The 16625-nt window shown below is 34.9% G+C and overlaps 1 protein-coding gene across 3 annotated transcripts in view; it reads left to right on the top strand.

Moving 5' to 3' along the window:
- LOC141388654 (uncharacterized) overlaps positions 1-9540 on the top strand; it is a 45570-nt gene extending 36030 nt beyond the window's left edge. For all 3 annotated transcript variants that reach the window (XM_073958751.1, XM_073958752.1, XM_073958753.1), the window contains exon 2: positions 7933-9540. In XM_073958751.1, the coding sequence (XP_073814852.1) occupies positions 7933-8281 (349 nt within the window). In that variant the 3' untranslated portion in view covers positions 8282-9540. The remainder of the gene's footprint in view (positions 1-7932) is intronic.
- The last annotated feature ends 7085 nt before the right edge of the window (positions 9541-16625 follow it).

The following is a 16625-nucleotide window of genomic DNA, read 5'->3' as shown; positions in this document are numbered from 1 at the left end:
TCCATATGCAGTGCATGTGTTGGGTATCGTGTTGCAATTCGGACCCAATACGAATTGAGGCGGCAGCATCTTAATTGAGCTTAAAGCACTCGTGTACTGCCTGCGTAACTGGATTAGCAAAAAGCAATTGTTCCCAGAAAAGTGTGCGGGTGCGAGTGAGTGCTTGTATCGGAATCCAATTTTGCAGTAATCGATGATCCTGTTAATGCGGCACAGCTCGGATTGTGCAAGTAGATAACCTAAAAAAAATTTCTCTTAGAATACAGACACATCTGCTCGAAATTTGTTGACAAGTTCCAACATCTCCGTGTGACTAATTCCATAGCAGTTGAATGAAGTGTCCATCGTTTTTTCCACAGATAAATAAATATCCTTCATATTTATATACTGCTTTATATTATTTCCCGCTATTTGTAATGGTTTCTTCTTTGTTCTAAAATTAGGTAATAATCCATACATCTCAAATATAATACGACATCTTAATTAATATCAATTGAATCTAATATACCTAATGTACCCAAATCAGACAACCTTTGACGTTGAAATGCTAATACGTGATTCGATTTGACACATCTTCACTTACATATAAAGACTTTAATTTTTGTTTGTTTGCTTTCAATAATAATTGCCAAAAACAAAACAAAAATCGCACCACAAATGCACCACTTGAATTTATAAACATTTTCGAAAATGAAGGCAACAGCCTTTGCGGTTATTCTGGTTTGATTTTTGAATAACACAATACGCCAACATTTTGCCAATATTCAAGTTCATGCCAATTCAAGTGGTGGTTTGCTGTTGGTTGGTGTCATTACCAAATTGTTTAACCGGCTTAAAATTATTTGTTATTTTCTTTATGGTAGGTAGGGTAGGCTTTCGTCATCGACATAAAAAATACGTTTAGAGTAATAGAACCGTGTCAAGTGTGTGTATCGGCGTGCAGTGCAGTGTATAATACTGAACTCGTAATAGTGTATAATATTGAAATTTTAAAGGTTTCATTGTTGGTTCTTACGAATTTCTTCTTTATTCTTTTTTATTTTACAATATTTTTTATACCATAATACGTGAGCAGTTGTAAGAGGAAATTAAGCACAACCTGCACAATATTCATGTCACGTCATTTTTGTTTTGGTTAAAAAAATATCAGAAATAAAACGTGGCTAATTTTAATAATTGCCAATGCAAATTGATTTAAGTGACATAGAATGTAATAACTCTTAAGTATCGTAATAAGCATTACGTTGTTTATATCCGCATGATGTATGTAATTGTCTTTTGTCAATTGATTAGTGATTGAAAATGTTTGAACTAAGATAACAATAATGTATTACAAATCCACAGCAATAAGAATAATAAAAAATCTTACAGCACAAAATTCAAACAACAACAATGGGATTACAACAAACAAAAACGAAGATAAACTCAAAAACTAAAACTCATCAAAATAAGCTGTTCCCCACACTCTAAAATATTTGTTGAAAATTGGAATGAAAATCACTATGATTTTTTGTTAATTTTTAGGAGGTGCGTAATAATTAACAAATTATAATGCAATTTATGGAAATACGTAATTTCAAACACATTTTTTTTGCAAAAAAGAGTGCACTCTAAATTATTTCTTGAAAATTGCAATGAAAATCACTGTGATTTTTTGTTGATTTTTTAGGAGGTGCGTAATAATCACAAATCTTTGCAAAAAAGTAGTATAAACAGAATATGCTTGAAATTGAACACAAACTGCTTAATTTCAAGCATAAAGTGTTGCAAAAACTCAAATTACAACAGAAAGTGCTTAAAATTAAACACAAACAGTAGCAAATTCATTTTCGAACAACAAAAAGCAGAAGAACAACAAAACTCAAAAAACACGCGTTAGTTGCTCGCGGTTCTTTGTTCGAAGCGGACGAAAGATTGTGAAGATATTGTATTTTAATAAATCACAATTAAAATAAGAAGTAAACAAAAAAAGGCAATAACAAATTTTAACCAAGTACATTTAAGCCGAAAAGTTGTGCATTAAAATGTAAAATATTTTTTAGTGCCATAAATATATTATTTATATATATATTTATATTAATGAAATAACTTATGTTTTTATATAAATAAAATAATTTTTTCTCCGTATTTAAAATGTAGTTTTATTAAACACATTATGAAATTATTTGGGTACTTTTGCAGACATTTACATAAAAAAAGCGTAAAATAACAATAAATTGTGTCTAAAATCGCAACTCAAAATGTGCAAATTTTAAACAAATTTTGCGTAAAATCTTACAAAAACAAATCTATTGAAAATAACGCATTTTTGTGTCGCATCTCTTTGCTTATCATTATCATTGTGAATTTCAAAAGAAAAGGTTTAGAGTGTAATTGCAACAGAATATGCTTGAAATTAAAATGTGCACAAAATTAAACACAAACAGTAGCAAATTCATTTTCGCACAAAAAATAGGTATTTTCGATAACCTCGCAAGTAAGAAGTACTTGTAAGTTCTTGCAACTACTTCTCGTTTCTCTTTTACTGAACAAGACTGTTATCGAAGAGCATTTTGTAAAAGTTTGTACAAATTTGTACAAAATTTTGTGTTATCGAACATACCTAATTGTATTATTCAAGTAGAAGAACAACAAAACAGAAAAACGCGTGTTAGCTGCTCGAGGTTCTTTCTTCGAAGTGGGCGAAAGATTGTGAAGATATTGTTTTTTTTTTAATAAATCACAATAAAAAAAAGTAAATAAAAAGTCAATAAAAATATGCTAAAAAGTATTTAATAGTTGTGCATTAAAGTGTAAAATAATGTTTAGTGTCATTAATAATTTTAATAATGATACACGTTTAGAATATATTTAAATTTACTTTTATTAATAATTTTAATAACAAATGAAACAAGTTGTGTTTTTATATAAATAACAAAATTTTGTTTCCGTATTTTATTTAACACATTCAGAAATTTTGTATACATTCGGGTACCTTTGTATACATTGACATACATATGTACGTACACAAGTGCGTAGAATAACAATAAATTGTGTCCAAAATCGCAACTCAAAATGTGTAAAGTTTTAAACAAATTTTGCGTAAAATCTTACAACAACAAAGCTGTTGAAAATTACGAATTTTCGTGCGGCATCTTTTTGCTCATCATTATCATTGTGAAATTCAACAGAAAATGTTTAGAAAGCATGATATCGAAGAAAGATGTTGTCGATGTTATTATATTTATTCCTGAATGTATCCAAAACTGTATACTGAAGAAGTGATCATACATATTTATAACTATACAACAGCATTCAACTATACCTTTGAACTGCCTGTTCGTCTAACTGCAGTAGTGTGAATGCTATTTAAGTGTGCCTGATAGGCATATTGATCTAGAGGTTTCAATTTATACAATTAGATCATGAAGATCTATCCGAAGCAACAGCACAATCTTCGCTTCCCCATAAAGAGTAGAGTTGTGTAGTTCCGGAACGATCTAGTTCCAAGGAACTATTCCGGACAATGAACTATTGGAACTATATCCAGCTTTTGCGTTTATATAGTTCCTCTAGTTCATATAGTTCCTTTCGTTCTTTTCGTTCGTTTAAATTAATTTCGGTCTCGGAACTATTTAGAACGAAGGAACAAAAAGAACGACGAAAGAGGAAGGTTCGTTGAATTATTTAGGTCTCGGAACTATTTGAAACGAAAAGAACGATTAAAGAAAAAGATTCGTTGAACAATATCTGCCTCGGAACCATTTAGAACTATGGAACTAGATTAAGGAACTAGTTCCTTTTGGGGAAAGGAAATAGAAAGATCGATCCCCTCCGGGAAGTAGATTGTCCAACTCTAATACAGAGGCTTCACTGGCGCAACACTGTTGCATTCTGGCACGGTTGAATTTTCTTCCACAGCCTGGCGTTAACATTTGCGCACGCATAGCTTACCATAGACTGCTTGAGGACCTTGTGCCTACTTCTGATCTTATCGCAAATAGCAGTGGCCTCCGTGAATGACTTAAAACTGATATCAAACGTTACATCCAATATCTTGAAGCAGTTAGTGGTCGGAATTAACACACCATCAACAAATATGTAGGGAAGAGCCTCGTTTCAGCTGTCGAACATGTATTTATCGTATTTTTTGCGAAATTTTTTGTACCGATTGACACGGAATCGAACGAGAACAAACTTTTTTACGAACAGTTGTTCATGCAATATCGAATGTATTCCCCTGTCACATGAAGATCTTGTATTATTAGTTTATGCTAAAACAAATCAAGCTTTCCAATGGAAATGTCAGGTGGCGCCAGTCAACACCTAGTGTTTCCTAGGGCAGAAATTTATGCAGCAACCTTTTTATACTATGATCTCTATGCCGTCTGGAAGGTGTAGAATTTCAGAAAGATAGAGATTAAAGTTTTCGAGATAAGACTCCGCCTTGGAAACTCCCTGCCTTACTCACTATACGTCCACACATGTAGTTGATTTGCAAACACTGTTGGAGAGAAGTCAACTCTATGCCCTTGAATAGATTAGCATGGTTCCCGGTATCGAAGACCTTCGATAGGTCAAGATCCACCATAATTGTTCGGACTCACGGCCTGTTCTGCTTCAGTCCTCGACTGATATGTGTGTTTATGACGTGTAATGCTGCTGTGGAACTATGCATTTTCCAAAATCCATGCTGATGTTGACCAACTGGGCAATTGCTGCAAATGATCGGGAGGAGTATTGCCTATCTATGCTATGCTACTGGCGGCAAGAGGAAAATCGGCCTGTACGATTCGCCTTTGCTGGCGTTCTTGCCTGGCTTCAGTAGTGGGACCACTGTGCCAACTTCCGTGTGTGTTCAACGCTTCGAGTTTCGAATGACGTATGCAACATCATTCATCGTAAGTTGTGGTGGTACCTTCTGGGCTGAGAGTGCTCTTATATGACGTTACACATTTCTCTTCACCCCATCACTCTCGAAGTGCTCTATAATGTGTCGGTTAAAATATCACGCACAACTCTTCAGATCCGTCACGCCATTGAAAGTATCATCCGTTCTATCAACATTATTTCCCGGATTCGAGAGTGATTTCACCTTTGCCCTCAATTTACATATTCTAGTAGTAGTTCATTTCTTCAGGTGGTCTAGCCAATTTTTCCGCTTATGTTCGCCTACTAGCCTGTTTACTCCATGAGCAAGTTCCCTATCTTTTCTTGGGTCTTCAGGGTTCATACGACGAAGCTTTTAGCGCTCATTTACAAGTCCTGGTTTCTCTGCTGGGAAATTTTGTCTCATTTCGGGTATTCGACCAGCAGATGTGTAGTGAGCGGCTTCAGCTGTGTTGATATCCCGGAAAATGCTCTAAGCTTAGCTTATTGAAGCGGTGATTGGTGAATTCTTTGAACCCTTGCCAGTCAGCTTTTCCATGTTTCAGAAAAGTGGTCTGTTAACGGAGACGATGATCGGAATATAGCCTGAACCAAGTGAAATAACGGCTTGCCAGGGCACGTCATTTATCAGACCGTGTGCCACAATGGTGATGTGTGGCGAGCTGCGACAATCTCCTCTTATCATTGCTTAGCACGGAATTCCAAAGTTCATGATGACCATTAAAGTCCCCTAAAACCAGACGTTTATTGCCCTCCAAAAGCGAACTAATGTCGTGCATGTAACGCAGGACATAACTATTCATTGGCGGTATTTACACATTAAGCAACTCTACTACTCTCACTGCTACCCTATACATTCCATGTGTGGGTCACTAAAGTCATGTTCAAGCCAGATTGGGTTGTATTAGACATACTGGTGTGTAAGGAAGACAAGTCCTCCTCCTTCACTTCTTGTACGATCCTTTCGCAAAACGTTGTAACCGCTGCAACATTGTAAGCTACAGGTGACGGTGAGCTTTTTTGCTGGACAATGATGATCCTACGACTTATACGGTCTACGATTTCGCTGACTATATTGCGGAGATCACTGCAATGCATTTTCGGGCGATGAACAAGAAAATGTGTTGTTAGATGCTATGGGTGTTGTTGTTGTGGAAACAGGCGTGTCTGCTATTTCGACGACATGATGTTACCATGTGTTTAATTTGGGTAGTCATTCCTTTCGATAGTTATCGTCCCAACCAGGAATTTTATTTGACCTTAAGTTTTGACAAAATATTACGATGTGCAAAGTTTCGACCAAATCGGTTGATTCTTTCGAGAGTTATCGTACGTACCGGCCAGTTGGACAGACAGAAGGACGAACAGATGAAATAAGTGTGTCCGTCCATCTGCCTGTTAAAATTAAGATACAGCTCGCAATATTTAAGACAGAGCTTTATAATTTGGTACAGAAGTTTCTATTACTCTTAGGATGTTTGGTATTGAAAATGAACTATATTGGTCCACGTTTTGATATAGACCCCAAGAGCAGCACCTCTCGATTTTCGTTATTTGAAGGTTTTCACTTCTTTATCATGCCGAAATGGTTGATATTTGGTATTTAATCTTCCTTGGGGCTACAAAATTTTCTCCAAGAAATTTATTAGTACAGGTCCACGCTTTGATATAGGCCCCATAGAACCGAACCCCTTGATGTTCGGTAATTTAAAGTTTTTGGCCTCATTATCGCCCCGAATTGGTTGAAATTTTTTACTTAGTCTTCTTTGGGGCTACAAAACTTTCTCCCAGAAATTTATTGGCACAGGTCCATGTTTTGATATATCTCCCATAGAAGCGTACCTCCCGATGTTTGGTATTTTAAAGGTTTTGGTCTCATTATCACACCGAAATTTCTGAAATTAGGTATTTAGTTTTCCTTGAGGCTACAAAACTTTCCTACAGAAATTTGTTAGTACAGGTCCACGTTTTAATATAGCGCCCACAGAACGGTACCGTCCGATTTTCAGTATTTTTAAGGGTTTAGGCTCATCATCGCACCGAATTGGCTGAAATTTAGTCTTCCTTGGGGATAAAAAACTTCCCGCAGAAACTTGTTAGTACATGCCCATTTTTGATATATCCCACATAGAACGGCATCTCCTGATTTTCGGTATTCTTATGGTTTTGGCCTCATTATTTTAGTCCAACTTGACAAGTACAAACTTTTCGGTGAAGTAAAATGAGTTTCTGGGTGCTCTTTCCTCCACGCTTTTTCCCAAAAACACAATTTACTTTACCGAAAAATTAGTACGTGTGAATTCGGACTTACCGAAATGGCTCAAACTTAGTATATAGTCTTCGCTAGGGGAATAAAACATTCCTACAGACTATTGTCGGTATCGAACCACGATTAATTATAGCTCCCATGTATCGTTTAGTGGGTTTTTTGTCGCATTTATTCCGAAAATTTTTTTGAAAAATACCGGGCAATGTTTTGATGGGGACCTCGTGGGTGCGGAGAATTATACTTTAATAAGCTAAAGAAAATTAATTATTCCATTTTGCGTTAATACAACACATGTATAAAATATTAGGTCCGGCCGAAGTTAGCGCTTTTTTACTTGTTTATTATTACAGTATTCCCTACAAGTTATTGTCATTTTAAAAGTTTAAACGGTATGATACTATCGTACAAAACAGGATCTGCAGGAGATCGTTAATTACATATGTATGTATTTATTTTGTTACATGTATATTTTATTTTCTGACAATTTATCATGCCAAGTTCTGTGGCTTTTGTTACATAACAAATTTCTGTTGACGAAGCCATTTAAACTTGAAGTCCTTACTTTTTTATGATCCGTTTCTACAAATTATAAATTATACATTATCTGTCACATTCACAGTTTTAGTTCTGTGTTTATTATATATGTATGGATTTAGGTATTTATTAGTTTTAATAATTACGGTTGAATTGCACCGCAATGCAGCAGCCAAGAAATTTTTATTTTTAGCTTTCATGTAAATATTAGCCAAAGCTTGTTTTGTAATTGGACTTTGCACTTTTATTTTTCTTTTCAGATTCATTTTGTTCTCTGCTTGCTGTTACTGCACTCCATTCTCTCCTTCGTTAACAATCATGGACATGGCTGGTGGTATACACGATCCCAAATGGAGCTTAGAACGCCGCGAATCATCTGGTCACTTAGTATGGCGTAAAGAATCACCCAGTGCTCGTATACGTTTTCGTTTCGATGTTGAAGTTTTGGAATTCGAAAAACATCCACACGAAGATATGGATCATAATGAAGGGGGCATATCTTTTAGCAATATCTCATCGACAGTTGTTATGTGCGCTACATGTGTAGCGGCAGTGGCCGTCAGCGTATTCTTACCTTGGTATTTAATGGAAAAGGCTGGAAACTTTTAAAACAAATCTGATTCTTATGTTACTTATAATTTTTTTATAAGAATTAGGCTCAAAACTAAAGAGAATGAGTGTGTAAATATAATATTAACATGCATATGTATGAATGGATGTATGAGTATGTGTAAAATATTTGTAATTTGTATTTGGTATAACAAAAATAATTAATTGTTTTTAGTTGTCTTAGAAAAGAAACTTAAATTGTAGCAACAACAAACAACAACACTTTGTTGCAATTAAAACTAGTTTCTTTGTATCTTTATCTGTATAATTCAGATATATGTATCTGTGATGGAAGTAACCTAGTTATGTAAATATGTATATGATGACTGTATGTATTTTAATGTAAAAATTTAATTTTTTTTAAAAAAATGTTTTTTAACTATTTTTTTATTGTTTTAAGAAAAAAGTGGGTAAGCTAGACGTCTGTCTGCTGTATTATTAATATTGGCCTATTTTCGTATAAAGAGTAATAAGTGGTTCTGGAATCATATAACGTTGATTTATAAAGCGTAGTAAGAACAAAAATCAGTTTCATACGCTAACAGACCTATTTGTATCTTATACACCTGGAGCGAGGAGAGGTTGTAATGATTTGTAATTGTCGTCTGTATTTTGTCCAATAGTCAAGAAATGTTATTTTCAATATGACTCTTAAATAATATTTGGCTTTCAAAATCAGCTAAAAAAGTAGTAAAAAATGGGAACATATTTACTCTTTGTGGAATATCTTACCTTATATATGTATGTATGTACATAGCATTTGGATAATATCTGATCAATTACAAGCAAGTTAATGCTTTTTTTAACCGCTATGGTTTTAAATTTAACTGACTTAAAATAAGATGAAAGTGGTTTCATGTTTATGATTTCGAAGTATCGGTATTCTACTGCATTGCCAATTATTGTATTACAATCTAACATCCTGGTTCATCTTAATAAAATTATGTCCTACTATACACTTTATTTTATAACTTTTTTTGTTTTGTTTTATATACTTAAAGTACATGCCTTGTTATATCATATTTTCTATTAGTTAAAATGTAATCAAACTTAACAAATAATTAATTAGTTCAGCTTAATTTTTTATTGTATAATTGAGTTTGATCATTTTTTTATTTAATTGTATGTTTGTCGTATATTATATGTAGGATTAATTGGATTATGTAAGTTCGAACTGCCCAGAATTGTAAAATATGAAAAGGTTCACAATGAAGTGTATCATTTATATGTTTATTAAATAAAAATTATAATTTAAAAAATCCATGTGTTTTATTTTATTGAAGGCCGCCACAGCGTTGCAGAGGTATGCACATCCGCCGCTCCAGATAACACTTTCATCAAAAATCAAAAAGGACCAAGTTTGGTCTTTTCATATTTTGTATCAAAATATGAGTGTTTTGGGGTTACTCAAATGATCCAATCTATTAATAAAAGTCAAACAACAATAAAAAATCATAAAAATAAAAAAAAACTTTTTTTTCAAAAAAAAACTTTTTTTTTTTCAAAAAAAAAAAAAAAAATTAACTTTGTTGATAAATTAAAAAATACTCCTTGGGTTTTCAAAAAACTCATACCCCCATTATTATAAGTCTTCTTTTGTTATAGTTTGGAATTTACGAACAGATTTATAGCCATCTGGTTAACTTAAAGTTAAAAGTTATCATTAAATTTCAAGGAGGACATTTACTTTTAATGTGAAAATTATAGTTGTAATGCCCTCAAATTGGTTTATGTTACGTTTTCAAAACCATCCAATAGTAAAAGACGGCATGTAATAATGGCCCATATAAAAACTTATAAATTAAAACAAAAAATCTATTTGTGTAAAAACACTTTAATTCATAGTGCTTCGCTTTCTGGAATACCGCGCCTTGTCATATTTTCATCCACTTGTTTGCGCCATTTATTCTCTGGCCAGCCAATTCTGCGTGTGGCCCGAATTTATACGCCTTTTTAGCGGGTTCGTCATCGCTCATTCTTATTATATGGCCTAGCCAACGCAATCGCTGCATCTCGATACGTTTAACTATATTGATGTCGTTGTATAGCAGATACAGCTCGTGGTTCATACGACGTCGATATTCACCGTCAACGCAGATTGGCCCATAGATGACGAGTTGTGGCTTTGTTTTTGAAGTGCTTACTTAAGCCAAAGTAGCATCTGTTGGCCAATACAATTCTTCTTTTTATTTCACAACTGATGTCGTTTGTAGTGTTTACGGCGGTGCCGAGGTATACTACCTCAAAATTATAGGAACCAACTTCAACAGTTGGTCCGATCTCAATGGACGCATTGCTCGTCAACACCATGAACTTGGTCTTCTGGCCGTTTACCGCAGATTCTCCTTCGACCTTTATAAAGGTATCGGTTACTTCCTTTACTGATCGTCCCATGATGTCCATATCATCAGCATAAGCAAGTAACATGTGGCTATTGGTGTAGATTGTGCCACTTCTTTTGACGTTTGGCTCTCGTATAACCTTTTCTAGCAGGATGTTGAAAAGATCACACGAAAGGCTGTCTCCCTGCCTGAAACCTATTTTAGTACAAAACTCTTCGGAGAGGTTCTTTTCTATTTTAACTGAAGATCTTGTGTGAGTTAGAGTCATTTTACAAAGCCGAATGAGCTTTGCGGGGATACCAAATTCAGACATGGCTTGGAATGCCTTTGAACGTAGTGGGCTGGTAATGACTGCTTTATAATCGACAAAAAGGTTGTAGGTGTCGATCTGCATCTCTTGGGTCTCTTCCAGGATTTGCCACAGGGTAAATATCTGGTAGATGGTGGACTTGCCAGGTCTAAAGCCGCATTGGTAAGGTCCAATTATTTCGTTGACCATGGACTTTAGTCGTTCGCACAATATCCCTGACGCTCGAATTTATACGCCTTTTTAGCGGGTTCATCATCGCTCATTCTTATAATATGGCCTATCCAACGTATAGCTGATACACCTCGTTGTTCATGCGACGTCGATATTCACCGTTAACGCAGATTGGTCCGTAGATCTTTCAAAGAATTTTTCTCTCAAACACGCCAAGCTCTGCCTTATCTGCTTGCGAAGAACCATACATCAGCACGGGTAGTATCAGTGTTTTGTAAAGCGTTATTTGTTTGACGAGTTGTGGCTTTGTTTTTAAAGTGCTTACTTATGCCAAAGTAGCATCCCTCTCTTTTTATTTCACAACTGATATCGTTTGTTGTGTTTACGGTGGTGCCGTGGTATACGAAGCCTTTTACTACCTCAAAATTGTAGGAACCAACAGTTGGTTCAACAGTTGGTCCTAGCTCAATGGACGCATTGCGCGTCGACATCATCAACTTGGTCTTCTCGTTTACCTTCCCGTTTACCGCCAGACCCATTTTAGAAAATTCTCTTTCGACCTTCAAAAAGGTATCGTTACTTCTTTTATTGGTCGTCCCATGATACAGATACAGATATTGTGCTCAGGATATTGAATGACCATAGTTTCCAAACTGTTGGCATCCAATAATAGCGAATACGACGAAGATACCACATATAAGCCGATGGCTTACCAACCGATCTGTTCAAGACCGGAGGCGACACGCTGATAAGGTGTTTTCATCAGCTAGTTAGCACTATCTGGCAAGAAGAACGCTTACGAGATCCCTGAGAACCTGATCATCCTGTGTAGAAAGGATATAAGACTGTATGCTCTAACTACAGAAACGCAGAAAAATATATGTTAGAAATATGTTTGGATCCAAACAAATATATGTTTGCAACATTTTGTAACATATCTCAATTTTATTTGTTTGGGTACCAACACATCACACAACAGGGTCCCCTCCGGGACCCAAAATTTGGTGACGATCCGATTAAATTTGTGACCTGTTCCGTGAATAAAAGGTTTAGATCAACAATACAAAATCCAAAGAAATGTGTAGAGACAAGACTAATGCAACGATTTTTGGTGCTTTATAGGGAAACTAAAATCATTTTGGTGTTAATTTGTAACTGTAAGTAATGACAAAATTGTCTTTTATGTTGTTCCATATTCCAGTCCCGCGAGTCGAAATTATATCTTTCAGTCAGTTGAAACAATTTTTTAAGTAAAAGTTTTACGAGGAACAAATACAAAATTTTTGTCGGCACAAACCCTATAAATACTGAATATCGGGCAATGTCATTTTATTTATCGAAACGTGGAGCTTTGCCGAACAATTCATGAAAGAAAGGTCTGTACCTCCAGAAAAGGCCAAATAGCACCAAGGCACAGTGGTCCCACTTGTATGGAAAGGAGTGCCAAAAATAGTTCTAATCGAGTTAACGCCTCGAAATTTTAAACATAGTTTTATAACGAGCCCAAAAGGGAGAAAAACAATTTTAATGAATGTAGGTCCACATTTGGGTGTAGCCCCCATATAAAGGTACCCCCCAATTTTTTATATTTTGACGATTTTAGCCAGATTTTTTAACCGAGTTGGCTGTAATTCTGCATTTTAAGTTCTGAGGGAACACCATACCTCCTTGCGAAAAATGTTCAATATAGGTCCACGTTTCGGTATAGCTCCCATATAAACGTACCTCCCGATTTTCGGACTTTTGGTGAGTTTAGAGGCGTAGTATAAGGGGAATAACTTACAGTGTGGCAGATGGTGGCAGCTGGATTTCTTTTTATCGTAAACTAGAGACTTTCCCCTGTATTTAAAAAAAATATGGATTTGCCCTTACGGGAACCACATTAGTAAAACTCAACATAAAGTTATAGCAATGATATTAAAAATAGCACATTTACCTCTTAATTATACCCTCAGCATTTATGCTAACGAGGCTATATACATTTTCATACGGGCAAAATGTGCCTCATCGAAATAATGGTTTTTGACCCCAAGTATGTTTGGACGAAATGTGTTTCAGACAATTTGGAGTCGATTGAGCAATGTCCGTCCGTCTGTCTGTCTATCTGGCTGGAGCGCACTATAACTGTCAAATGGATCAACCGATTCGGTCCAAAATTTGGCTTTCATAATATTTTGTCCAAACTTAGTTTATGTTCGAAGATGGGTTATATCGGTCCACTCCTTCCGGTACCTTCCCCACAAAAGTTCAGAAATGTTCGCAAAATTTTTACGTACGATAACTCTTGAAGGGAGTAACCGATTTGGTCCATACTTTGTAAGTCGTTAAAATGTCTACCAGACTTAGATGAGGTTCCAATATGGACTCAATCGGTCCACTCCTTCGGGAACCTCCCCCACAAGATTTGGGATAAGTTTAGTTTAGGATCTGCTCTCGAATCGCTTTGATTTTTGTTTTAGCAACTTGTATTCTCTGCCCCCATACGACGGTACAAGTTTCATCGGGGGCAAGTCCACACTTGCTGAGTTAATAGCCTGAAAGTTGCAAAAAAACCCCATGACACCGTGTCAGGTTGTCCAAAATTTGTCCTTAGTAATATTTTGTCCAAACATAGTTTAAGTTTGAAGATAAGCCATATCGGTCCACTCCTTCAGGTACCTCCCCCACAAAAGTTCAAAAATGTTCGAAAATTTTGTTCATACGGTAACTCTTGAAGGGAGTGGCCGAATTGGTCCATACTTTACACATCCTAATATATCTAATAGGTATAGATCAGGTTCGAATATGGACTATATTTGTCCACTCCATCCGGTAACTCCCACAAAAAAATGTCGGATAAGTTCACTTTAAGACCTGATATCGATTCACTTTGATTTTTATTGAAGCAACTTGCATTCGCTGCCTCAATTACGATGATAAAAGTTTTTTAGGGGCAAGTCCATACTTCTTGAGCAAACAGCCCGAAGAGTGTAAAAACCCGCTATGGCACCATATGTTGTGGCTGGAGATCCACTTCCATAACGGTCAATGTCGATCCATTCCTTTTAGTATCTCCTCCGCAAAACTTTTGATCTTTAATCCTAATCAACATTTTTGTCGTTTCAAAGTCCATATTTACATTAGGCAATTTTACTTGCGGCAATTGTCAGTTTGATGGAGAGAGAGGTGAGACATATGGTAACCCTTTGCCTCTCAACACCCTCTCTCACCTACAAACTGACAATTGCCGCAAGGAAAATTGCCTAATGTAAATATGGACAAACGCCCAAAATTTTTAAACGTATTTTGGGAAAATGTTTTTCAATAAACACAGGCTGAGGGTATATCTCTGTCGGCAAAGCCGACTGATACTTTCTTACTTGTTTTTTTCTAATTAAACTCAAATATTTAATCAGACGAAAATATCATAAGACTTTTAGAAATTGTTTTCGGTGAGGCAACATTTTATTATTAGGACAGTACACCGCACATAGTAGTGATGTGTTGGTTTTTTAGAACTAATTTGTACTGTACATGGTCCCCACAATTATTTCGATGACAAACTTAATATAATAACTGTTTTCGGAGGGTATAGAAATCGTAAATCATATCAACCATCTCAACTATCGAGTATTGTTTTATTATAATTGAAATATTGTCCACATCCTTCTGTCCAAATTGGGCAAACAGATGTAGTCTGAATCAATTTCGGTACATTGACGTTCGTTGGTGAAGCAAATAACCACTGGGAAGAACAAGGTTCACGTCATTCCCAAACCAGAACTCTGATATATGCGCATATTTACAGTAATTAATTCATGAACATTGGTTACGTTTTTTTCAAGCGATGCCTATAAAATATTTACATATATAATAGTTTTCTAACTGCTGCATTGCTTTCTCATTCACACAGCCCCGATACAGGATTAGATTCGTGAACGCGTAAGAAATCACCTTAGACGATTGATTTCAAAACAAATGCCCATAACTTTTTCCTAATATTTTTTTTTGGGAAAATATGACGAAGAATTATGGATTCAATGCAATTATTTTTCTAATTTTTCTATTTTATGCTAGATTCTAAATTCCGCATCGAATTTCTAAAGTCACCATTTCCACGGCTCTGGGAACACAATCCACGTAACATTCGTATAAGATCAAGAATCATGTTCTGAAATAGCGACCGAATTTCTTAAATATTGCCGAATCATTCGATATTAAAATTTAAATATTCGGCATTGAATAAAACATCTTCTTTCGACACAAAAAATGTATAAATTTTGTTCCCGAAAACTTTTCATAATCTCAACGTAGTTCTGAGCATAACAGATACTTATAATAGCTTCGATTACTTGAGTAAAATATGACGATTCTTAAATATATAAGGACAAGACAATATTACATTGAATTCATAATCCACAACATTCTACGTCGTCCTGATACATCAGATCAAAGAATTAACTGCAATGTGAGATTGCTATTAGAATGAATATTTGAAAACACAAATAATCAATTGTAATACACGTACGCGAGACGAAGTTCGCCGGGTCCACTATATGGACTTTAAACGTTGCTTCTGTTTACCAATTGTAATAAATTTGCGAAAATAAAGTCGATTAATGGTCTTATTATTTAAAATATGGGTTGTTCTTTATATTTCTTCCTATTTTCTGTGTGGTTTTTGTTTACTTTTAAGATTTATGGGAAAAGCGACTGATTTAAATGCTGGATTAATAAGGTGACTACGTCATACTCAAATACGTCTTATGTCTTATCATATACACATATACATATGTATATATAAATATATATGAATATATATATACATTCTGCCATTATTTGTCATATTTTATTGCGATCTTTGAATTGCACATTAATAAGGCTTTTGAGATTATTTAATAATTTGTCTGGATGTGAGATAATAAAAAAATAAGTGATCTTATCAAATCATTGAGAATTTTAGACTATTGTCAAATATTTATGTAATAAAATAAAATTAAAAAATAAATGTTATCGATATTACATAATTTTAAATGCAATTGTTCTTTAAACAACATCGTAAATCAGATACGAAAGGCTTAAATAAAATAAACTTCCCAACAAGAAGGGAACAACAGTTAAAATGCTATCCCAATTAAGTTCCAATACTTATTTAATTTACTGACGTATTAATTTAAAATCAAAATTTACTTTAAAAATTTTCCTTCCTTAAGGGTGAAATAATATCCTCCCTACCGTTTTAATGAGATGTGTACATCGCCATCGTCTCTTCTGTGACGTCAACCAGATGTAGCAGCATCCCTACATGCAATATGGCATGGATGACACTCATGCTCATTAATGGCATTTTATATCTGCTGAAACAACATGGCAATTATAAAATAAGGGTGATTGAAAACTTTAAATTGATTTTAGACGCCATTAGAAAAATTAACAACCCCATAAACGCGTTCTAATAGAAAACAATTAATGGCATTTTTTGCTATAGCAGAAAACTGAAATGAATAATAGAAACAACAACAAAAGAGTGTTATTTTAAAAT

Source organism: Musca autumnalis, unplaced genomic scaffold (genome assembly GCF_047663935.1).
Source record: "Musca autumnalis isolate F117 unplaced genomic scaffold, ASM4766393v1 scaffold_1, whole genome shotgun sequence".
In the NCBI taxonomy this organism is placed as follows: domain Eukaryota; kingdom Metazoa; phylum Arthropoda; class Insecta; order Diptera; family Muscidae; genus Musca; species Musca autumnalis.
Note: the sequence above shows the minus strand (reverse complement) of the source record. Positions and strands in the feature narration are given on the sequence as shown.